Source organism: Eurosta solidaginis, chromosome 2, assembly GCF_040869045.1.
Source record: "Eurosta solidaginis isolate ZX-2024a chromosome 2, ASM4086904v1, whole genome shotgun sequence".
NCBI lineage: Eukaryota > Metazoa > Arthropoda > Insecta > Diptera > Tephritidae > Eurosta > Eurosta solidaginis.
In genome coordinates, this window is record NC_090320.1 from 169,516,695 (window position 1) to 169,542,024 (window position 25,330).

At 35.5% G+C, this 25,330-nt stretch overlaps 1 protein-coding gene across 5 annotated transcripts in view; it reads right to left on the reverse strand.

Moving 5' to 3' along the window:
* fusl (fuseless) overlaps positions 1–25,330 on the reverse strand; it is an 871,305-nt gene that overhangs the window by 219,536 nt on the left and 626,439 nt on the right. For all 5 annotated transcript variants that reach the window (XM_067766388.1, XM_067766389.1, XM_067766387.1 and 2 more), the window contains one exon: positions 3,102–3,285. In XM_067766388.1, coding sequence (XP_067622489.1) covers positions 3,102–3,285 — 184 coding nt within the window. The remainder of the gene's footprint in view (positions 1–3,101; positions 3,286–25,330) is intronic.

Consider the following 25,330-nt stretch of genomic DNA (forward strand, 5'->3'; position numbering starts at 1 on the left):
TTAGGTTTACATTAATTATCTTGTATATATAAATATTAACAGAGAGAGATTATGCTATACTTGATATATTAGGTGTTTTTTTTTTTGCAAGCGAGCTTGAAAAAAACGCTTCAACTAGCTAAACAGTTTCATTATGGCAAAACCATACAGATGGTTACTTTTTTTTAGCTGCTTTGACATTTCTACTTCTAGCGCAGTATGTTTTTGACACTCAACCAGAGAATTACAAAAACAAAATACATGAAATGCGTGTGTTTGTTTGTATGTATGTCACCCTGCCGCTGCGCTGTTCTTTTGTTATTTTTGTTTTTCTGCACATTCGTATGTTCGTTTCATTCGCTCGTTCACAATAGTGCCCTATTTTTGAATATGCAACACTATACAACACTATCAATCAGGTCGACAATTACCTAAGCGGTTTCAGTTGAAACCGCTTAGCCAACTCAACTCGATTACTTTTTATTGTTGCTTTCCATGCAATTCGGTAAGCTAGCTAGTGTTTTAATTGTAATAGTTTGCAACGAAATACAGCTATTGTAGATACGAGAAATGTTATAATTAAAAAGGGAATGTTAGCTGTCTGTTAGGTTTACATTAATACTCTTATATGTATGAATTTTAATGGAGAACGATTAAGCTTAAAATATTTGGCGGTATCGAGAGTCGCTCGAACCAGAATTGCTCATAGATTGAATGATAACAGAAATATGTATGTATGTTAAATTAAGAGTGAGGGATTTGAAGCTGTTATAAACTTTATTTAATTGTCTGATCAACGACCTAGATTGTTGAGGAGTGTGATGACTAGTACCTAGGACCTACCTAATTATTTTCCAGCTTTTAGTATTATTATTACTTCTTGTGAGTATTGTTTTCAATAAAACCGTTTAACTTAAACATTTTTATTTTAATTATTTTATTTTCAAGTTTTTAGTCTTTATTTAATTGCCTATTATTTCTCATTCTATTTAGCTCATTTAGTGACTCTTTATTACACGGCCTCTTTCCTGACAATTTGTTACTATCTAAGTCCTCAATACATAATCCTTCCAAAGACTTTACTCGACTCTGCGCCACGTATGCTTGTCCCTCCTCCAACTCCAAAATATTTTGATGTCACTTCTACCGGACTGCATGTAATATGTTTTCCAAATATGAGCCGAATCGGACCACAAATACGATTTTTGTGAATATTTCGATGCTGGCGCCACCTAGCGGCGATTTTTTTCATAGGTCGCTTTTTATTCTTATGTGTATTATGTGCTCCAAATATGAGCCAAATCGGACCACAAATACGATTTTTGAGAATATCTCGATCCTTGCACCACCTATCAGCGATTTTTTCATAGGTTGCTTTCTATTACTGTGTGTATTATGTGTTCCAAATATGAGCCAAATCGGATCACAAATACGATATTTGTGAATATCTCGAGACTTGCGCCACCTAGCGGCGATTTTTTCATAGGTCGCTTTTTATTCTTGTATGTATTATGTGTTCGAAATATGAGCCAAATCGGACCACAAATACGACTTTTGAGAATATCTCGATCCTTGCGCCACCTAGCGGCGATTTTTTCATAGGTCGCTTTCTATTCTTGTATGTATTAAAAAAATAAATAAATGTAAGGCGCGATAACCTCCGAAGAGATCTAAGGCCGAGCTTCTCTTCCAATTTGCGTCGTGCTCCTCTTGATTTTTCCCTACAAATTGGCCGGACGGGACCTACATATTTTATGCCGACTCCGAACTGCATCTGCAAGGCAGATGAGTTTTCACTGAGAGCTTTTCATGGCAGAAATACAATCGGAGCGCTTGCCAGACACTGCCGAGGGGCGACCCCGCTTAGAAAAATTTTCTTCTAATTGAAAAATCTTATTTCTAAAATTTTGATGTTGCTTTGCCCGGGAGTTGAACCCAGGGCATACGGTGTGATAGGCGGAGCACGCTACCATCACACCACGGTGACCGCCAGCTTGTATGTATTATGTGTTCCAAATATGACCCAAAACGGACAACAAATAGGATTTTTGTGAATATTCGATCCTTGCGCCACCTAGCGGCGATTTTTTCATAGGTCGCTTTCTATTCTTGTATATATTATGTGTTCCAAATATGAGCCAAATCGGACCACAAATACGATTTTTGTGAATATCTCGATCCTTGCGCCACCTAGCGGTTTTTTTTCTTATTATTGCATTGTCATCGGGTTCTGAACTATATTCCAAATTTCAAGGTTGTAGCTTGTCGGGAAGTTACTTAAATTTCAATTACATAATTCGTTCACAACGGCCGTGCATGCGGCCGTGCGGCCTGCCTGTCAAGTCAAGCTAAATAAAATCTTTTAAAAAAAGGAGGTTATTGACCACGTCGGTGTTGTTATTGTTCTGGGATCAGTTCGAAATCGTTGTAGGAATCATTTGGGGACTACGTCGGAGCGCTGTAGAGATCTTAACTAATATAACAAGAAACAAGTAAGGAAGACGTACCCGTGACCTATAGCTTCTTAAGTTTTCCATTAAATCAACGCAAATGACACTGATAAGACGTGTCGATACGAGAAATAAAAAACAATAAAGAGCGGCTGATAACGGCATACACAAAGAATAATTATTATTAGTATTTTTGCTCCTAAATATTTTTTTTGCTTATTCTTCAAGCAACCTTTACTATAACGAGAAATATCTCGCCTTCCCCTTTTTTCTTTTATCTACTTAACACTCTTAACAGAATTAACAGCGGCTGGCAGCATTGACCATGCAAAGTTTATGGTATTTGGTAAGAGGACAGATTTATTTTATAATACAGTTCCTAGTTTTTGATTGAGTTTTTTCAGTTTGGTCGTTCCTCAACGACCTCTGGTAACTCTATGGACTCATTCAGTCTAAGTGAGGTCTTCACGGACTGACCAGTTCAAGCTAATCTAACTTAACCCCTTCGTTTTATGCTTATAAAATGAATCTTACTCGATATATGAAAACCAACTTTCATTTAGGATCAATGGTAGAATAAACATTTCTTATTTCCTGGGAATTACTTATGATGTAAATGTTTTATTTTGGTGCAGACGTCCACATAAGTATATACTAAGATAATTTACTTACCTGGATATACATATATGTCCAACAGATTCCAAATTCCTCGCCATGCATTTACTGCCCCAAAAAATATGAGGAAATAAAACAAGTCGCAAGTTATCAATCTCAGGATTCCATAATTTTTATTGCATATGCAACGTATGAATGGTTTTATTACGAATGTGATTAAAACGATTGTGTACCCAAGAATCTTAAAAATAATAAATTATAATTAATTAATGAGAAATACTTAAAGCTATATTCATTAGTAAGATCTTTATTCATTATACCTATATGACAATACTTTATTTTGTCTTGGATTCCAATCTATAAAAAGTGACAAAACTTATCGGAACTTCAAAAACAAATAAATTTCTACCATGAGAAAGGGAGACCACTATGCCCCCAAAATTCGTGAGTTTGGCGTGTTTTTGTCTATGTTTTAAATATTATTTTTTCATCAACATTTTTAACAATAAAAACAATCCAAATAAAACGGGAAAACTATTTCGGTCTCTGATGGTTCACTGTTTTCACAAGAAAATTGGTTTTAATTGTGCCTTTATGCACAAAATTTCCAAACTAAAAGCAAAATTTTCATTTGTCAGAAATAAAAATAAATGTAAGGCACGATAACCTCCGAAGAGATTTTAGGCCGAGCTTCTCTTCCAATTTGCGTCGTGCTCCTTTTGATTTTTCCTACAAATTAGCGGGACGGGACCTACTTGTTTTATGCAAGGCAGATGACTTTTCACTGAGAGCTTTTCATGGCAGAAATACACTCGCAGTGTGCGCGCTAAACACTGCCGAGGGGCGACCCCGCTTAGAAAATTTTTCTTCTAATTGAAAAACCTTGTTTCTAAAATTTTGATGATGCTTTGCCCGGGGTGTGAACCTAAAATGTTCGGAGTGGTAGGCGGAGCACGCTACCATCACACCACGGCGGCCGAATGTCGAAAATTCTGCCAAAATACAAACAGATTCGTATGGTTGTAATGAAATAGGTTGTATTTTTCTTGTATTTCGTAAGTTTTTTGGAATACAGTTTTCACTGAACGCCATTAAGAGGAAGGGCGATCAAAAAATAACAGCGAAAATACAGAATAAATAGAGAGAAAATATAGAATTTTTCTAACTTGGTGCGGCTATTTCATTTAGTTATAACTTTGATCAATGGTGGGCATGAGTTTAGCACCTGAGTTTAAATTTCCAAAGTAGCCTCAACATTTTTAAAAATCGCATTACGTAAACTTATCAGAAGATAGATGTATATATGTGTCGAATATTTTACCGATATTCAAGTTGTTATAAATTTTTATACTCAGCGTGCTTTGCACACAGAATATAATAACTTTGGTAACATAACGGTTAATCGTAACGGCATAAACGAATCGAGATAAATATAGACTTCCATATATCAAAATGCTCAGGATGAAAAAAAGAAATTGATTTGTCTGTCTGTGCACAAGATAACATACCATATCTTATTGAAATCTGGCATATGGGTTTCTTGGCACTCATCTTCTAAATCATCGCTAAATACAATGAGCGAAAATGACAACCACGCCTATTTACATATATGTATAACATTTTAGAAAACACAAAAACCTGATTATTTAGTAAATAATACACCTAGCATGTTCAAATTTGATGTGTAGACTGAAATTGATAAAAATCTGAAAAAAATTTTGAAAATGGGCGTGATAAAATCAATTTTACAAATTGTATTAATCATAAATCAAAAACCGTTAAACCTATCATAAAAAAATTCGACAGAGAGGTTGCCTTAACTACAGAAAATGCAGATTTTTAAAAGGATCGTGGACGAATAAAACAAGCTATATCTTTGCAAAAAAGAGTTTTCTTTCAATGATGGTTTATTTCTTAATTGGAATTATAACAAGTAAAAGGAAAAAATTAAAAATTTTGAAAAAGGGCGTGGCACCGCCCCTCTTATCACCAAGTTTCTATGTTTACTAAGCCATATTTATTAGCATACAGTTTTCTTAGTATAGCATAATACTCCAGAGAATGCAAACTACGAAAACCAATTTTTAATCAATTATTTTTCAAAGAAAAATATTATAAATACAAGGTGCGATATAGGCAAAAATTCTCCTTCAATTTGCGTCGTGCTCCATTTGAGGTTTTCATTAAAATTGGCGGGACGGGACCTACATGTTGTACCCCGTCTCCGAACGGCATGACAAGGCAGACGAGAGGCTTTTAACGGCAGAAATACGCTCGGAGTGTTTGCCAAACCACTGCAGAGGGCGATCCCGCTTAGAAAGACTCTGCTCAAATCGAAAAGTCTTGTTTCTAAATTCGAAAATCCGATTTTTTCGATAGCCACTATGTTGTTGTTGCAGCAGTCCTTCGCCCCATCCAATAGGCGTGATCGTTTACAAATTGTCATCAATACACTCTAACGGGAGTTAAAGGAAACTTGCAGTTTCAACAAGGGTGGACCACAGTGAGAGGGGTGTACTAGAGGCATTGGTTCCACACATTGCAATTGAAGAAATGGTTGGTGTCAATTGGGGGCACATTTTGTACGTCGGGTTGATTCCGGTTAGGTAAGAGTTTAACCTGTTACAGTATCTAGATCGAAGATGAGCTAGACTGGCGCGCCTTTAGCTAGAAAAGCGAGTTTTGGTATTTTTTCTCTTCAAGAACTGGATACGCCGGGCAATTCCTGGCATAGGGGTCCGACGTCTGTTTGTGGATATCACTGAGGACCTGCTTGTGTTTTTTTGCTTCATACGCCTGTATTTATAGGTGCTGTATTTCCTCATAATGATTACGGTGATTACCTTTTAAGCCCCTGGGAGGTGTGAAATCATTAATCATTATTCTATTTCGTATAAAATAAAATATTAAATACACTGGATCACAAATTACAATTTTTTCTCTGCACCAGGGACGCCATTATGAAATTCCTATGTAAAATCACTTCCTGATTCCGAAAATCAAGGTTATTTTTAATTTTATGGTAAAGGTTTTGAGATATTTACGAATTACCAGTTTTTCAAAAAAAAAAAAAAAAATTATCCACGTAATCATATATATCTCAAGAGCGAATTGAGCAGTTCCAAAACGGTTTAAAGCTTTAAAAAGGTAATAAAATTTGCTATAAACTGTGCATACAACACTTTGTGCATTCAAAGATAACAAACAATCATTACGGATTCTTTCAATTTTTTTTTTTTTGTAAAAATATAAAAAAATTCGTACTTTGCGATGAAGGATCTCGAAAACTTTTTTTTTTTTGTAGATTTTTTTTTTCTCTCTAAGCTCTGTTTTATTACAAAAAAAAAAATAAGCTTGCATTCAACAAAATCGATGAACTAGTACAAAAGTTATAAGCATTCAAGTACATATATCCATTTAATACTTAAGTACCCTACTGATACATATGTGTTAGTATTCGTATATCAGTTAGTTAGCAGGTAGACTTTCGAAGGGTTATCAGATAAAAAAAACTGTTAGTGTCGTTTTCTCAAACCCAGGTACATTTCAAGCAAGAGCATATTTTTAAGGCAGGTAGTGTTTTCTTTATAGAACTAGGGAACCTTTTTGTCTAGGTAGGCTTGAATTTTTACTTGATCTAAGTATAAATAATAGTACATGCGCCTTGTTCCTTCATAATATCTGCAAGGCTCGCCGGATACTGTTCAGTTTATAATTGCAGTTTATAACCCGTCATTTATTTAAAAATATAATATGAATAAAAGGGCGAGAGAATTTGAGTGTACAAATGATCCAGATATGTTCTGTTTCATCTGCGGTCAATTTATCATAAAACGGATGCCACGTGTGTTTTCAAATCCTTTGAAAGTTACATACTATAAGTATTTTGGAATTGAGCCTAAAAACAATGAAAAACCATGGATACCGAATACTATGTGCAAAACATGTCGAGTCCAATTGATTTTTTCGGAAACCGGAACAAAAAGGTGCGTTGTAAAAATTAGGAATTTGCTCGCTTTTAATGCATAGCTGACTAATTTCTGAAACTATCTAATTAGGCGACATATGAAATTTATTACATTTATTACGAAGAACATGATTGAAAAATATGTACTGATCTTAAAGTCGTTGGAATGCTGTGTGGTCTACAAAGTGGATACACAAAATACTGTTGCTTTCTATGCAAATGGGATAGCCGAGCTCTTCAAGACCACTTCATCATAAACGATTGGCCAGAACGAATCGAGTTTCAAGTTGGGGTGGATAACATAAAATACTCCCCACCTTTAAAGAAGAAAAAAATAATTCTACTTCCCCTCCACATCAAGCTTGGCCTTATCAAAATTTTATCAAGTCAGGAAAGGAAGGGACTTTTGTGGGACCGCAAATAAGGAAAATGATGACCATTAACCATTTCAAAGAACTTTTGTCACCAGTGGAGGCAGCAGCGTGGGATTCTTTTGAAAAGGTTGTTACTACTTTTTTAGGCAAACACAAAAGTCCTAACTACGAGATGATAGTGAACGCCTTAATCAAATACTATGCGGAAATGGGTAAATAAAAAAACACATTTAAGACCGTTTTCTCAGTTAACTTTAAAACCTATCTGCCCGCTAATTAAAAAATTTGTATGAACATTTTTAAATTTACATGAGAATATATAGCCCTAAATCTGTATTCATCGCCCAGTTCCGAACAAACAAGAACGAGAAAAATGTAAACAAAAAATTTGTTCTGAATTGAAAGATAAATCCAGCCTAAGAAAATCATATACTAATGTGTCACTTATGTATTTATCTAATATACTTTTTTATTTTATTTCTGGAGTAAATATGTCTTTAAAAATTCATTTTCTACACTCCCATTTAAATTTTTTTCCGCAAAATCTTTGCGACGAAAGTGACGAACATGGCGAAAGGTTTCACCAGCAAATGAAAAGGATTGAAAGTCCGTATCAAGGATTCTGGGATGTCGCTATGATGTCACCCATCATTGTCACTGTTGGTTTCTCATAAGAGAAACCGATTCTAATCTAAACAAGCGCCAAAACAAGACATATAACTTTTTCAATTTTAAAATAAGATCATAGAGTTAAGATAGAATCATATGTACATATGCTATTATTTGTGGGGTACTTAAGTTTTACTATATGGATATATTTATTTGAATGCTTATAACTTTTGTATTAGTTCATCGATTTTGTTGAATGAAAGCTTATTTTATTGTAATAAAACAGAGCTTAGAGAAAAAAAAAAATCTGCAAAAAAATAAAAAGTTTTCGAGATCCTTCCTCACAAAGTACAATTTATTTTATATTTTTACAAAAAAAATTGAAAAAATCCGTAATGATTGTTCCTTATCTTTGAATCTTTAGGGCCTAGCAAAAAGTGTTGTATGCACAGTTTACCAATTTTTTTTTTTTTTTTTTTTTAAAACGGTTATTGGTAAATATCTCAAAAACCTGTACCATAGAATTAAAAATAACCTTGAGGGGGTGATTTTACACACGAATTTCATAATGCCGTTTCTGGTGCATTTTGGGTGTAAACCAGTGATATCTATAAATTGCGCACTATCTTTATAGTTTTTTTTTTTTTGTTTTTTGTTGATAAGCTGCTTACAATAGCTACTGTTAAAATGTCAAAACCTGTGTTTAAGAGCATATATTGCGCGAAGTTTTGAAACATTTTTTAAAGAAAGTGTTTAAAAAAATTTGCATCTTCTTTTTATTTTTCTGTTTTGTAGCATAGTTTCGGTGCACTTAATATGAAAATATATCGCTTTTTTCATCCCCTCGGCCTTAAAAATACGTTCGAATTTTCACACATCTAATATTTTTGGACGTGTGATTTTTTTATTTACCTCCACCAGTGTGCCACCTAGCGGAATAGCGGAATTGGTTCTCCATTTGTTGCCTTATCACTGTTGGGTCACCTAACGACACACCCTGCATGTTGCCGTAGGTCAAGAACACTTGCAAATGCCTTTACTTCAAATTCAATCATTACCTTACCATTTAGTAATAGCTGTGTTTTTTTTACATCTATAGACGTTTACGCTTAAACTTTATATGGACTGGTAAGCGTCAAACTTTAAATACACCTCTGAAATTGCTGCGCATAAAATTAGTACTATTAAATTTCTATACGCATTATATTCAGATGTAACTGAAATATGTGTCTACGTTTCAACTCAACACTAATTTTATTTTTCGCGTCTATACATCGCAACCGATTCAGCCATATGTTGTACATAGTCATACAACAGAGGTTTGTGTCTCCGCTTTCCGGTACACCTTATGCTGTAGCTAGTTATTTAACCACTGCCGCTAGATGGGTCCCATAACCATTATCTAAGGGAGAATTAGCGTTTTTTTACGCTTAAACGTAAGCGTATACGCGTGTAAAAAAACACGGCTAATATACATAACTGTCGCATTGGCATTTCAATATTGGAACATGAACTTATATTACAAACAGACATGTATGTACCCACATAATTAATATATACACAAACGCATGTATACCTACATATGTAGCTACTAGGGTTGCCAGATTTTTATTTCAGGTTCCCGGGACAAACCTCAAATTTGAGCCAAATTCCCGGGATTATTAAAAATTTCCAGGGACATTTGAAAGATAAGAAACACCTATATATTTGTATGGCAAAATAATTTTTAAATAGAATTAAACTTTTTTGTTTAATACGAATTAAATATTCTATGGATTCATTTTGCAAACGACATTTTAAAACACAACACTTCCCCATGTAAAATGAATATTTAGGTGTGCCAAATGTCAAACCTTGACAATATTAAGAACCACAGTAGGGATGAATGTTTCTTCTTTACAGAGTTGCATGCAATATGCTAATGACCTGAATACAGTCGAAGCCGCAAATATGGCTATGTTTCGTAGCAGATTATAATTTATTAATTTTGATATTGTGAAAATGCCGGGACACTTTAAAATTTGTGAAAAATACGGGATATCCCGGCCAATAAGTGACATTTGGCAACGCTAGTAGCTACGCTGAAACAATAGCGACAAATTTTGTCACTTTGTCATTTCCATCCTTCGCTCGTGCATGCATATGAATATACACTCGTACAAACTTTTATGATATTCCTATGTAACAAGAAGTAAACTACATTTTTTATTATTCTATAATAAAAAGACAAGTAAGGACGGGCCTGTCTTCGGCTGTGCCGAAGACTTCATACCTTTCATGAATGGGGCTGAACAATAATCTTATCCCGTTCGTAATCTCCAAATAATCGGATGTACATATAAGATAAGAAATATATAGTGAACAGATGTACATACCTAAACGATTTTTAAGATAAATATAAAATAAACAAGTAAGGAAGGCTAAGTTCGGGTGTAACCGAACATTACATTCTCAGCTGAGAACTATGGAGACAAAATAAAGGAAAATCACCATGTAGGAAAATGAACCTAGGGTAACCCTGGAATGTGTTTGTATGACATGTGTATCAAATGAAAGATGTTAATGAGTATTTTAAAAGGGAGTGGGCCTTAATTCTACAGGTGGACGCCTTTTCGAGATATCGCCATAAAGGTGGACCAGGGGTGACTCTAGAATTTGTTTGTACGATATGGGTATCAAATGAAAGATGTTAATGAGTATTTTAAAAGGGAGTGAGCCTTAGTTCTATAGGTGGATGCCTTTTCGAGATATCGCCATAAAGGTGAACCAGGGGTGACTATATAATTTGTTTTTACGATATGGGTATCAAATGAAAGATATTACAGAGTATTTTAGAAGGGAGTGGGCCTTAGTTCTATAGGTGCACGCCTTTTCGCGATATCGCCATAAAGGTGGACCAGGGGTGACTCTGGAATTTGTTTGTACGATATGGGTATCAAATGAAAGGTGTTAATGAGTATTTTAAAAGGGAGTGCGCCTTAGTTCTATAGGTGGACGCCGTTTCGACATATCGGAATAAAGGTGGACCAGGAGTGACTATAGAATGTGTTTGTATGATATGGGTATGAAATGAATGGTGTTAATGAGTATTTTAAAAGGGAGTGGGCCTTAGTTCTATATGTGGACGCCTTTTCGAGATATTGCCATAAAGGTGGACCAGGGGTGACTCTAGAATGTGTTTGTACGATATGGGTATCATATGAAAGGTGTTAATGAGTATATTAAAAGGGAGTGATCCTTAGTTCCATAGGTGGACGCCGTTTCGAGATAATGCCATAAAGGTGGACCAGGGCTGACTCTATAATGTGTTTGTATGATATGGGTATCAAATTAAAGGTACTAATTGGGGTTTTAAAAGGGAGTGGCCCTTAGTTGTATTTGTGAAGGCATTTTCGAGATATCGAACAAAATGTGGACCAGGGTGACCCAGAATATCATCTGTCGGGTACCGCCAATTTATTTATATATGTAATACCACTAACAGTATTCGTGCAAAGATTCCAAGGGCTTTTGATATCGCCTTGCAGAGCTTTTTCATTTTCTTTTATTTAATATGGTAGGTGTCACTTCCATTTTACAAAGTATTTTCTATCAAATTACCATGTTTCATCCCTTTTTTCGTATTTAGTATAGAATTACGGCATTTTTTCATTTTTCGTAATTTTCGATATCGAAAACGTGGCGTGGTTGTAGTCGGATTTCGGCCATTTTTTATACCAAGATAAAGTGAGTTCTGGTAAGTACGTGGACTAAGCTTAGTAAAGATATATCGGTTTTTGCTCAAGTTATCGTGTTAACGGCCGAGTGGAAGGACAGACGGTTGACTGTGTATAAAAACTGTGCGTGGCTTTAACCGATTTCGCCCATTTTCACAGAAAATAATGACCGTTATAGCAGCTATGCCCTTACCAAATTTCACAAGGATTGGTAAATTTCTGTTCGATTTATGGTATTAAAATTATTCTAGATTAATTAAATGAATGAAAGCGGAGCCACACCCATTTTGGAAAATTTTCTTTTATTTTTATATTTTGTTGCACCATATTATTACTGGAGTTGAATGTTGACATAATTTACTTATATACTATAAAGATATAAATTTTTTTTTTTTTAATTTGACTTTAAAACAATTTTTTTTAAGTGGGCGTGGTCGTTCTCCGATTTTCCTAATTTTTATTGAGCATATACATATATAGTAATAGGAGTAACTTTCCTGCCAAATTTCATCATGATATCTTCAACGACTGCCAAATTACAGCTTGCAAAACTTTTAAATTATCTTCTTATAAAAGTGGGCAGTGCCACGCCCTTTGTCCAAAATTTTACAAATTTTGCCAAGTTTCATCGCTTTATCCGTCTTTGGTAATGAATTATCGCACTTTTTCGATTTTTCGAAATTTTCGATATGGAAAAAGTGGGCGTGGTTATAGTCCGATATCGTTCATATTAAATAGCGATCTGAGATGAGTGCCCAGGAACCTACAATACCTACATTCATCAAGATATCTCAAAATTTACTCAAGTTATCGTGTTAACGGACGGACGGACGGACATGGCTAAATAAATTTCTTCTTTCACCCAGATCATTTTGATATATAGAAGTCTATATGTTTCTCGATTAGTTTATGCCGTTACGGATTACCGTTATGCGAACGAAGTTAATATACTCTATGAGCTCTGCTCAGCTGAGTATGAAAAGTTGTTCAGTGTGCTTTTCTGAAAGGAAAGAAAAGAAAGGGAAGTAAAGAAGAGGAAAGTAAAAGAAAGAAAAGTAACTGAGAAACAGATCGAGTTAGATAAAGATATACAGATAAAGATAAATGGAGCGGAGGAGTAAGGAGAGGGAGATAGAGAAAAAAGGAGGGTGGGAAAAGCGGAGGAGGAGAACGAGGCCGTAAAGAGGGAAAGACAAATACGGGAGTGATAAAAGGATAGAGAAAATGGGGGAGGAGGGGAAGGAGAGTAAGAATAAAAGCTTCCTAAAAGTTATGCAGATTGATCAAAGTTAGGGTAGAACAAAATCTGTCGTGTCTGTTAGTCCATAATATAAAAATGACTCGCTGCTAAGCGCAAAACTCGAGAACGGTTAGACCGATTTATTTCTTTTTTTAGAATATTCTTTGAAGTACGAAGTTGATTCTTACGGAGGGAAAAATTCTTTCCACCAAGTGGACCAGAGACCGATCCATTCGTATGATTTCTATTCACGGTTCGATTTGCCTGAAATTTAGTATATACTAGCTTTACCCGGCGTACGTTGTAACGCCCGGGATCGAATGGATGTTGCCTTATTTTTTCTGTTTTGTTTGTTGATAATTTCATTTATTGTTCTGTAAATTGAATTGAATTCTGTACGCATATTTGGTGAAATTTTCTGTTAAAAGATTTTATTCATGTATCTTATTGTAATGTATGTGGGTGCACAATAGTTTGTTTTATTCGTTCGGTGCAAAGATAAACAAATTTTTTGGTGTTCCAACTCTAGAGCAAGCAACATATAGCTGGCCATGGAAAAAGCACGGACTCTAAATTTAAGCCGGTAACAGTAAGCATTGTCCTTGTGCTTTGTTGATTGTAATTGCAAAAGCAAGACGTACAGGAAACTGTAAGCGCTTAAAACTGAATGGCAAATCTCTAGGAATCATTGGGATTTGTGGTATGAGCACATCTTCACATTTGCTTTTACGGCTGATGATTGTTGCTTTGGTTACTTACTTACTGAAAGATGAAAGATGTTTGCTTTGGTTACATTCGGCATTAATTTCTAAACGCAAAGTCTGGTTCCATTGCACATTTTTGGTGGGTTTAAATTCCGATTGGTGAGCCAATTTTCAAGGTTGATATATGCGCAGGCATTCCTTTTGGTTCTAAGGAGTATAGAAATTCATTTGGATAATTCACAATTTTATCTTCATCTGTAACTGTGTCGATCGATTTATATTTCGTCAATTCACCGGGAAATTGGTTTTGAATGCGATCATTGATTTTGTTAACATGATCATTTTTGGGAGCCAAGATAGCTCGTTCGCATAGCAAAAAAACAAAAACATTTAAATATAAAATTCTTAATTCTGAAATATGAAAAACTTTCGTCTTGATCGAAGGAACCTAGAGCCAAAATTTGGTGATGATCGAAGTATGGCAAACATGTTTTCATAGGGAACACACACAGATTAAGATTTTTATAGAAGATGTAGATAGACTGAAGCTAAACAATTTTTATAACAGCTCCAGATTACTAAACATCCAAAAGGCATAACAGCCAAACTCAACAATGCAGTCAAACTTTAGGTGTTAAAATAACTTAAGTGTGTACGGCAGCCATAGTTTTTCCCCGTTCCACATTTTACTGGAGGTGTTAGGACTTAACGTCATATAGCTCCTTACCAATTTTATTATCCTACCGTTACTACATCCACAGATATGCAATATGATATATTCCATTTGTATGGGAGGTACCACGCCCCCTTTTCCCCAATTCCACATTTTCTTGGTGGTGTTAGGGATTGAGCTCATATAGCTCCTTACTGAATTTCAATGTTCTGGCGTATACGTTCAAAGTTATGCAGTACCAAATATTCCATTTGTATTGGAGGTGCCACGCCCACTTTTTCCCAATTCCGCATTTTCTTGGTGGTGTTAGGGATTGACCTCATATAACTCCTTACTGAATTTCAATGTTCTGGCATGTATACCTTCAAAGTTATGCAGTACCAAAGATTCCATTTGTATGGGAGGTGCCACGGCCCTTTTATATATCGAAATTATTTTTAGCCTAACACCTTCCCGTTGATCGAAGGAACCCATAACCAAAATTTGGTGATGTTTGAAATGTGGGAAATGCGTTTCCACAGCGAAAACACACACACACAGAATTTGATTTTTATATATATAGATGTAGGTAAACCTTTGCCTAGATTAGTATTTACGAAACTTTTTTTTCCAGGAAATTGAGCAGGAGCCGACTGGGAGTGGGATTGGGACTGCACCCAGAGAAAATTTTCGTGCTAAATCAACACTTTTTTAACACTTTTTGAGGTTAATATTTTTCAACACGATCACTAATGTTATTCTAACATGAATCAACTTTTTCACTGTTCCCACATGTTAAATCAACATGAAGGAATAGTGCGAATTTAACGTGATCAAATTGCGTTGAACTAGCACGTTGCGTTGAATTAACACGAAAGTCATGTTGAATTGATATGCATACGGTGTTTGAGTTAACATTAACTCGTGGTAAACCAACACTATCTTCAATGTTAGCTTAACACTATTTCCCTGTCAAATTAACATGGCGTGACACGTAAAATTAACACTATCATTCTTTTTAAATTAACACGATGTGTCATGGTAAATTAACATCATCATTCTTGTTAAATTATCAAGATTTGTCATGTTAAATTCACACTATATTTAATGTTAAAATAGAAAACACTTGCTTTTTGGTTTTTGAAATTAATATAATTCATTAGTTTACAGGTACAACAATTGTTTTTCTTTCACTTATAATAAAAAGCGCTTTTATGATATATTTACATACATGCATATAACAAATAAGGCGCAGAACTTAACTTTTATAAAAAAAGATAATATAATAAGGGGTTTCTTTACTCAAACGTATATACATGTACCTATGTATTCATAGTCGTTCCCAAAAGTAATCGGGATTAAATTTTTTTCATGGTGTTACCGCTATTCACGTAAACGTGCTTATCAGGTTATCAACATATGTGGTTATATAATTTACTCTATTACAATCCCACTCCCAGTCGGTCCCTGGTCCAAAAATAATGTAGAAACATATACATAACTTCATAAGCAGCCTGACGTGAAAATTCCAATTATAATTTTTGTTTTTAATTTAAAACACTCTTAATTTTTTATGAGAGAAATCACACTCTTGCACACATTTTCTATTCGTACAACAAACATTGAAATGTTTACTTTTGTGAGTGATTGTATATTAAATATAATTTTTTCCAGATCGCGGGTTCGAAACGAGCTCAAGGCCTAACAATAATTATTTTATCATTATTATTGTTATGATAAATTTTACATTTACCACATGCTCTTTTCTTGGTGCATTCGCTTGAATTGTGCTTATAACCCAAACATTTCAAACATCTCATAACATTAACATGTTCAAACACCAAACATGTATCCTAGTCGATATTTACTCTTTGCCTTTTCAGAATAGCCTGCCGGTTCTATTATCATATACTTTCAGGACTTTTAACTCTTTTCCTAAGCACTCGTTAAGCATTCAATAATACGTTCATTACTAATTTTTTCAGTTAACCCTACTACTTTAAAAATCTTCTTTATGTATTTTTTCTCCTTTGGCTTCTGAACTTTAAAATCTTTTCTATACCCTTTTTAATTTGTTGATGTATTTGCTTGCAAGTAGCGTTATTTTTACATTCCAGAACTATTCCTCCTCTATGAATTTCTTTTACATTTTTAACTAGACCGGCTGTTCAATCACTTTTTATAAGGCTTCTTTTATTTCTTTAGCCTTTTTGTTTTTATCTAAAGGTTTTATAACAATTTTGCCTTCATTTTCCTTAAGAGCTTTTGCATAGTTCATTGGACTACTTTCTTTACCATCAATAGTCACTGAGCGCATAGTTCTTACTATTTCGCCACATTTTCGCAGCTCCGTAGAAATCTCGCTAATAATTTAGTTTTTCATAGCATTAAATTTTACTTCAATGTTATGTTCCAGAAATGAGTTAAAGTCTGAAACAATACTAGTTCTTATTTGAGTGCATTTATTACTAATCAGCTGCTCAACAATCTGCTTAACATCAGTAGCCTTCAGTTTGGTTTCTTCGCTCTTATTTATTAGATGTTTCTATTAACTTCGTATTGTATCTGAAAACGCGCATTGATTGCAGAACCATTTCAAATTAATATTGTCCGCGATAATCTTAATTTCATTTCTCTTTATGTTGCTATATTTTAAACAAAAATTATAGCCGCAAACGCCAGAGCTAGTTATTATGTCATCTACTTGTAATAATTTGGCGGTACATTCTTTGCATTCTACCGCCGACATTTCGCCACTTTTAAACGGTTATGGCAGTCCAACAAGGCGCGCCAGTCGCTCCTTTGCTCCGCCAAACGGCGCCAATTGGTCACACCAAGGGAGTTTAAATCGTTTTCCAACTGGTCCTTCCAACGAAGTGGGGGACGCTCTCTACCTCTGCTTCTATAGGCAGGATCCGATAGAAAAAAAATTTTTTTTTGAATATTACAACAAGAATGAAAGATTTTTTCAATTTTTTAAAGAGAAAAAATGAATCAAAGTACATTTCAGAACATTGGTACAGTTCTTAACCTTCGCCCAGTGGGACTTACATATCGTTCATTTGCTGCATTTGCACTTTTCAAAATACACAACTTTTCAGGAAGGGCAATTTTGAGATTCAACCGCCAAATGGTGCGCAAGTAAATGCAACATTTGGTTTGTATCTGAAGCGCTTAGTTTTCATAAAGAATTTTTTACTCAACATGAAGTATGATGTAACTAACTATTCTGCAGCAAAAATCACGTTTTATGATTTATGCCGGCCTTGCAGCAAATGAGCGATATGCAAACACTAAGTTTTAGCAGCTTGTGTGCAGTAAATGACGTGAAAAGCCTGGCCCACATTCAAAACGACGACTGCGAGCGACAACGGCGAAAAACTGAAGCTTGGCGATATTTGCCGCCAAGCACCGACGACTGATTGTAATGAAAGGGACAACGACAGTTCTGCATTAGCTCAAAGAACAACAAAAAATTTAGAAAAAAGTATTGCATGTGTTAAAAAAATGTATAACTAATAAATTTCAACACATATTTAAGGCTATTTGCATTTATTTTGATTTTTATTCACCAAAAAAAAAAAGGACGCCACGACCGTCGCCTGTCAAAATAGAAATAGATCTAATCTAGCGACAGCGGCATTCATGATTGATTGCCGCTTTGTCGTGTCGTGCCCAAAAATTCCTCCCCACAAGAACATGTGTAAAAATAACTTGACAGATGCCGCACCGTCGTTGTCGTCTTGAACCCTTTCCCTAAAAGATTCAAATTTAATTGAAATTTCAAATTTAAAAATCGAGTAGGCATTGAAGTATTTTTTCGGGGAAATGCGCGAACTCACTTTTTCAAAGGAAACTAATATCTGAATATTTTCTGTTTCTGGTTAATTTGAATAGTTCGCGCTTCTATACAATCCGCTGCGTATATTTTATGTAACCTTAAAAGTCGTTCCGAGTTAAAAACATCAAAAAAGTGTCAGTAAATTAATCATTTTGTGAAAAATAGAAGAATGAGTGCAAATATGAAAAAGTTAAGCGGCGCAGCAAACAAAAAACGTGCAGCCGAGAAAGTGCAGAAAGACAAAGACTTACTGTCGAAAATCACTAAACTTGATTGTTTTTTTCAAACTCCTCGAAAAGAAAATGACTCCATTGTTGATCATAACCAAAAAGGTAAAAATGCATAAGTCAATTGATCGACAGCTAGGTTAGCCCAGGTAGATTCTGGGCCAGAAAGCCAGATTTCGCTACCTGGGAGGCACCCTACTGTCAAAAATTGTGAGTTTGGTTTCAGTGCGAAACATTTTCACTATAAAATTGTTTTTCAGATTCGAATGAAGAACTGCAATTTAATGATATTGCGAAATCTGTGCCACCTAATAATGAGGGTTTAAGATCAGATCATTTTGAAGGTTAGAATATGGAAAAAAAATGTGGTACCTATATAAGAGTTTTAATTATATGTTTTATACATTATAGGTCAACGTCTCGAAAGTGGAGAAGTCACATCAAATCCTCCTACATGTGACATACCTATTCAGGAAAATAAAGATTTGAATTCCCCAGAAGACCCTAGTGGACTGGATCAATTGATTTTGAGCGATGATCCCGCCAAATGGACAATTAATGATGCGATTCGTGATCATATAGCAATACATGGATGCAAAAAGAAGCTGATTTGAGTCTATCCAAACGAATTTATCTTGATGGAAGCGTAAAATACCTATCAAAAAATCTCTTTCATAAAAATCTTCAAAATGGAGAGACAAGTCTTCGCACTTGGCTTATTTATTCTGCTAGCAAAGGAAGTGTGTTTTGTGTACCATGTCTTTTGTTCGATTCTGCTTCTTATTTCAACTGCAAAATGGGACTCAATGATTGGAAACATTCGACTCAACGGGTAAAAGAGCATGAAAATTCTCCAAGCCAAAAAAACAACGTATTGAAACTGAAACAAAGGAGTCATCAGGAATCAAGGATTGATAAAAAGCTCGTTATTCAATTGAAAGAAGAAATAGATTACTGGAGGAAGGTTTTAAACCGAGTTGTTTCTGTAACGAAAGCTTTTATGTAATTAGAAGAGAGACGCAAGGCATACGATAAAATCAACAAAAAATTTATGATTACCTTCAAGGCGAGCGAATTGTCTTCTAACGAAGAAATCAGAATGGAATCGAAGGCTCTGATATCTACGTTCTCGTCTGATTTGGAACCGAAAGCTGATGACGAATTCGTCCATTTTTTTGCTTATTGCAAAGAAAATAATATTAAGACGAAATCTCCACTGAATGTTTTAAGCTTATTCGGTCCGATGATTTGAACACAATTATTCCGAACGTTGACATCGCATATCGCATGTTTGCTACCATGGCAGTGACTAATTGCAGCGCCGAAAGGTCCTTTTCTTGTTTGAAAAGGATAAAAAATTACCTTTGCTCTAAAATGGCTAAAGATCGACTCAACAGTTTAGCACTACTTTGTATTGAATCTGATATTCTTCTCTCTTTGAATTTTGAATATTTGATTAAAGATTTTGCCTCCCAAAAAGTAAGACGCAAGTGCTTTTGAATAATCTTTTCCATATGTCTGTGTTATTAGTTTTCTGACAATCTATAAGTTTCTTGAAACTAAAAATATTGTAACGAATTTACTGCAATTCCCCTTATTTGCAATCTTCTGCTAATGTTCGAATCACTAAGCTGTTGAATAAATAACTCCAATATTGAATAATGGAAAAATGGCCTTTATTAAAGTACTTCACAATAAATAATACTGCTATTGCTCGCCAGATAGCTTTTTAATCAAAACTAACTCTAGCGCCTCTATCTGTCGCTGTCTTTTATACTCTTTGATTTCCTCGTTCGCATCTTCTAGGCGCTTCCATTTCCAGAATCTACTAGTTGGCCATCAGCTATCAAATTTCTCAACTGTAACTACAATTGCACAATTTTATAGCTTCTCTCATTGCATACTTTCGGGAGTATCTCAGATATATGTATGTGGTTGTGCGTTGCTTCTCAGCTGCGTATACGTACATACGTGTAGACATAATGATTGATTCGTTTATGCATATACAAGTCACTGTCTGCTTTATTGTTGTTGTGACTTTATTTACTTAGCATCAGACTAGGGATGTGAGTATCATTTAGTGTCACTCATATTCGTCACAATATTTTGTGATACGCTTTATTATATAAATAAAAATTAAATAAATATTCTTTCTAAGAAAACTCGAATCAAACTTTTTCAATCCGTAAAATATATCAGTAATGAAATGTCACCACACGAAGGCAAGTACGGTTTTTTAGGAAATATTGGGGCGCGGCTTGATTTGTTTGCCCAGGGAGCTTCTAGAGGTAAATCCGCCCCTACTTGTAGGGTATGATTTTCGTTCGCCGAAAGAGGACTTTACTTTTCAATTGCCTACCTAGTCCAAAGTAGCATTTATTGGCAAGATTGATTCTTCGCTGGATTTCAGTGCTGATGTTGTTGCCCATATTTTACTAAGAAGCGGCTGCATGCGCCTTACCAACTCCTCGCCACCATACATGAATAGCTCCGCAGGCAATCCATCAGCGCCAATGGCCTTCTTGTTTTTCAGTCTGGTGATTGCTATTCTAACTTCGTCATAATCGGCGGGGGGACATATATTCCATCATCATCGATTGTGGGATCGAGTTCGTCATCTCTGCGCGGTGAATCGCTGCCTCCATTTAGGAGAGCACAGAAGTGTTCCCTCCATAATCTAAGCACTCTCTGGACATCGGTTACAAGGTCGCCATTTTCGTTGCTACAGGAGTTTGCCCGGTCTTAAAACCTTCCGTCTGTCGAAGTATTTTTGGTAAAATTTTCGGGCGTTATTCCTGGTGGCTAGCAGCTCAAGCTCCTGGCACTCACGCCTTTCTGCTTCTGCTTTTTCCTCCTGAAAAGGCATCTCGCTTCCCTTTTCAACTCACGATAGCGTTCACATACCCCTTTTGTTGCACTCGCTAACGTCTTTTCCTTCGGTTGCAACGCGGCATTCTTCATCGTACCAGTTGTATTTTCGTGACCGCTGGTAACCAATTTTTTTCTCGGCGGCAGTAAGAAGTGCTTTGGAGATATGCTCCCACTGCTCCTATATTCCTTCAGGATGAGTTGTGCTCTCAGAGAGCAGGTGTGAGAGTCGAGTTGCGAAATCATTGGCAGTATTATATATATTACGCTATGTAAATATACCTGCTAATAAAAAACGTACTAATAATTAAAAATTCAACCGCGGTGGCAGCACTCCAATTTGACTGTCAATTGTCAGCTTTTAAACATCTATGCGGGTGCTGTTTACATATATGTATGTATGTACAATGATGTGCAATAAATCAAATGCAAGAACAATTAGCGCAGGAAAGAAAGCAAAAAGGAGAAAAAAAAACAGAGGAGCACCTTCGTAGTGCAGTCACAGAGCATTAATGGATGGATTTGGCGGCTCCAACACTCAGTTTGCGGAGGCGTCCAATGCAGTTCTGCGCTAATTGTGTCGTATCCTGTGCCAATCCAGTGCCACTTGACTTATGTATACCGTTTTCACACATAAACTTAATCGAATCACAATTACGTTTAATGAAATAATTAAGTCTCCCTTTTCATACAGGGCCTTTTGCTTCGTTAAGCGAACATCTGTAAGCAGCTCCAAAAAAATATGTAGATCGTTTTTCCAAAAAAATAGTTAAAATGGAAAGCAGCCGTTTCCTTCTTAACTATAAATACAATCAAAATAAAATGCATGCGGAACTATCCGTAGATGTTGCACCTAACCAAATATGTCCCTTTTTTTCGAAAAAGCCGTATTATCTTTTGCAGGAAATGCAGCGAAAATTAAATTTAGATTTTTTTCGTGTTTTCCTATTTTTCGTAAATTATTGAAAATAATTTATTTTTGATTGTCATTTGTTACATTGACAATAAAATTCGAAGCACCATGCAAAACCCAATCGATTTTCACTCGATTAGGCATTCAATAAAGCAATAATGAGATAATTAAAAATTTGTATTTTGTATGGAAGATTGAGTTCATTAGGGCTTTAATGTAGAATTATTTCATTAAGCCTCTGCGTGAATTGGCATTACCCTTTCTGCTTCTTTTATTGTATGTGTTTGTTGTTGTTGCTGTGCAGTGGTTATCGCAGACAAAATATTATTTTAAAGTATCTGCTTCTTATAGTCGTTTTTGGAGGATAACTTCACTGTTGGGACATTCAACTAATGTTCCCTTTCCGATAATTGACTTTATCTTTTACTTTAGATCACTAAATTTATTTCAATTAAATATAAATAGCGCAAGCAAAATTATTTACTTTTGCTCCGTTTACTTCTTCTTCTTTGGAAGCTGTTTATGAGTACTTTGATACGGGGTATTTTTTCTACCCCGGGGTGAATAGGGTCTCGAGATTTAGGCCAAAACGTGGACCTGGGTACCCCTAGAATGTGTTTATAGAATATGGACACAAAATGAAAGCTGTTGATGAGTGCTTTAGTAAAGGGTAATTTTCATACCCCTGGGTGACTAGGGTCTCGAGATATAGGCAAAAACGTGGGCTCTTGTACGCCTAGAGAGTGTTTATACAATATGGATATCAAATGAAATCTGTTGATGAGTGCTTCAGTACAGGGTAATTTTCATACCTATTGGTAAGGGCCTCGAGATATAGGCCAAAACATGGATCAGGGTAACACTATACCGCTGGGTGACTAGGGTCGCGAGATATAGGGCAAAGTGGGACCCGTATACCCCTAGAATGTGTTTGTAATATAGACATCAAATGAAAGCTGTTGCTGAGAGCTTTAAAGTAATTTTCATTGTGATATTCGATTCAGTCGCATCAACCTGCCAAAACTGATAAATATGCATGCGAAGCTGAAATAAAGACAATTAATAATACCCAAACACCTATCTGCATACGTCCTATTCGATTTGCCTTAAATTTGGTATATAAATTTGCCTATATTAGTATTTACAATTATTTTTTCCGGGAAGTAGACCAGAGACGGACTGGGACTGGGATTTGGACTTGAGACTCGGAGTGGGACTGGGACTGGAACAAAATACATACTACCCTCTGGGACCGGCAATAATAGAAGAATGAGAAGAACTTGAGAAAAGGGAAAAGACAGAAGGAGGAGACTGAGAAAGAGATAGATTGAGACGAAGATAGAGATAGATGAAGGAAAATACGGAGCGAAGAGTGAATAAAAGAATTAGGAAAAAGTCAAAAGGAGGGAGGGCAGAGTTAGACGGAAAATGTTATTAAAATGTAAGCAGATAGACCAAATTTAGGGCAGGGTCTGCTAGTATTGAATAAAATATTCTTCAGTGAACCACCAGGGGGAGTTGTTTTATTGAGCTATTTTGCTTTTGACTTAGAGCACAGCTCAGTCCCTGTTTTTATACTCAGTTGAGCAGAGCTCACAGAGTATATTAAGTTTGATTGGATAACGGTTGGTTGTACATATATAAAGGAATCGAGATAGATATAGACTTCCATATATCAAAATAATCAGGATCGAAAAAAAATTTGATTGAGCCATGTCCGTCCGTCCGTCCGTCCGTTAACACGATAACTTGAGTAAATTTTGAGGTATCTTGATGAAATTTGGTATGTAGGTTCCTGAGTGCTCATCTCAGATCCCTATTTAAAATGAACGATATCGGACTATAACCACGCCCACTTTTTCGATATCGAAAAATTCGAAAAACCGAAAAAGTGCGATAATTCATTACAAAAGACAGATAAAGCGACGAAACTTGGTAGATGAGTTAAACTTATGACGTAGAATAGAAAATTAGTAAAATTTTGGACAATGGGCGTGGCACCGCCCACTTTTAAAAGAAGGTAATTTAAAACTTTTGCAAGCTGTAATTTGGCAGTCGTTGAAGATATCATGATGAAATTTGGCAGGAACGTTACTCCTATTACTATATGTACGCTTAATAAAAATGAGCAAAATCGGAGAAGGACCACGCCCACTTTTAAAAAAAAAATTTTTTAAGTAAAATTTTAACAAAAAATTTAATATCTTTACAGTATATAAGTAAATTATGTCAACATTCAACTCCAGTAATGACGTGGTGCAAAAAAATACAAAATTGAAAGAAAATTTCAAAATGGGCGTGGCTCCGCCATAAGTCGAACAAAAATTAACCAATCCTTTTGAGATTTGGTAGGGGCATAGATTTTATGACGCTAACTGTTTTCTGTGAAAATGGGCGGAATCGGTTGATGCCACGCCCAGTTTTTATACACAGTCGTCCGTCTGTCCTTCCGCATGGCCGTTAACACGATAACTTGAGCAAAAATCGGCATATCTTTAATGAACTTAGTTCACGTGCTTACTTGAACTCACTTTATCTTGGTATGAAAAATGAACGAAATCCGACTATGACCACGCCCACTTTTTCGATATCGAAAATTACGAAAAATGAAAGAATGCTATAATTCTATACCAAATACGAAAAAGGGATGAAACATGGTAAGGTAATTGAATTGTTTTATTGACGCGAAATATAACTTTAGAAAAAACTTTATAAAATGGTTGTGACACCTACCATATTATGTAGAAGAAAATGAAAAAGTTCTGCAGGGCGAAATAAAAAACCCTTAAAATCTTGGCAGGTATTACATATATAAATAAATTAGCGGTATCAACAGATAATGTTCTGGGTCACCCTGGTCCACATTTTGGTCGATATCTGGAAAACGCCTTCACATATACAACTACCACCACTCCCTTTTAAAACTCTCATTAATGCCTTTAATTTGATACCCATATCGTACAAACTCATTCTAGAGCCACCCCTGGTCCACCTTTATGGCGATATCTCGAAAAGGCGTCCACCTATAGAACTAAGCCCCACGCCCTTTTAAAATACTCATTAACACCTTTCATTTGATACCCATATCGTACAAACATATTCTGAAGTCACCCCTGGTCCACCTTTATGGCGCTATCTCGAAACGGGTCCACCTATGGAACTAAGGATTACTCCC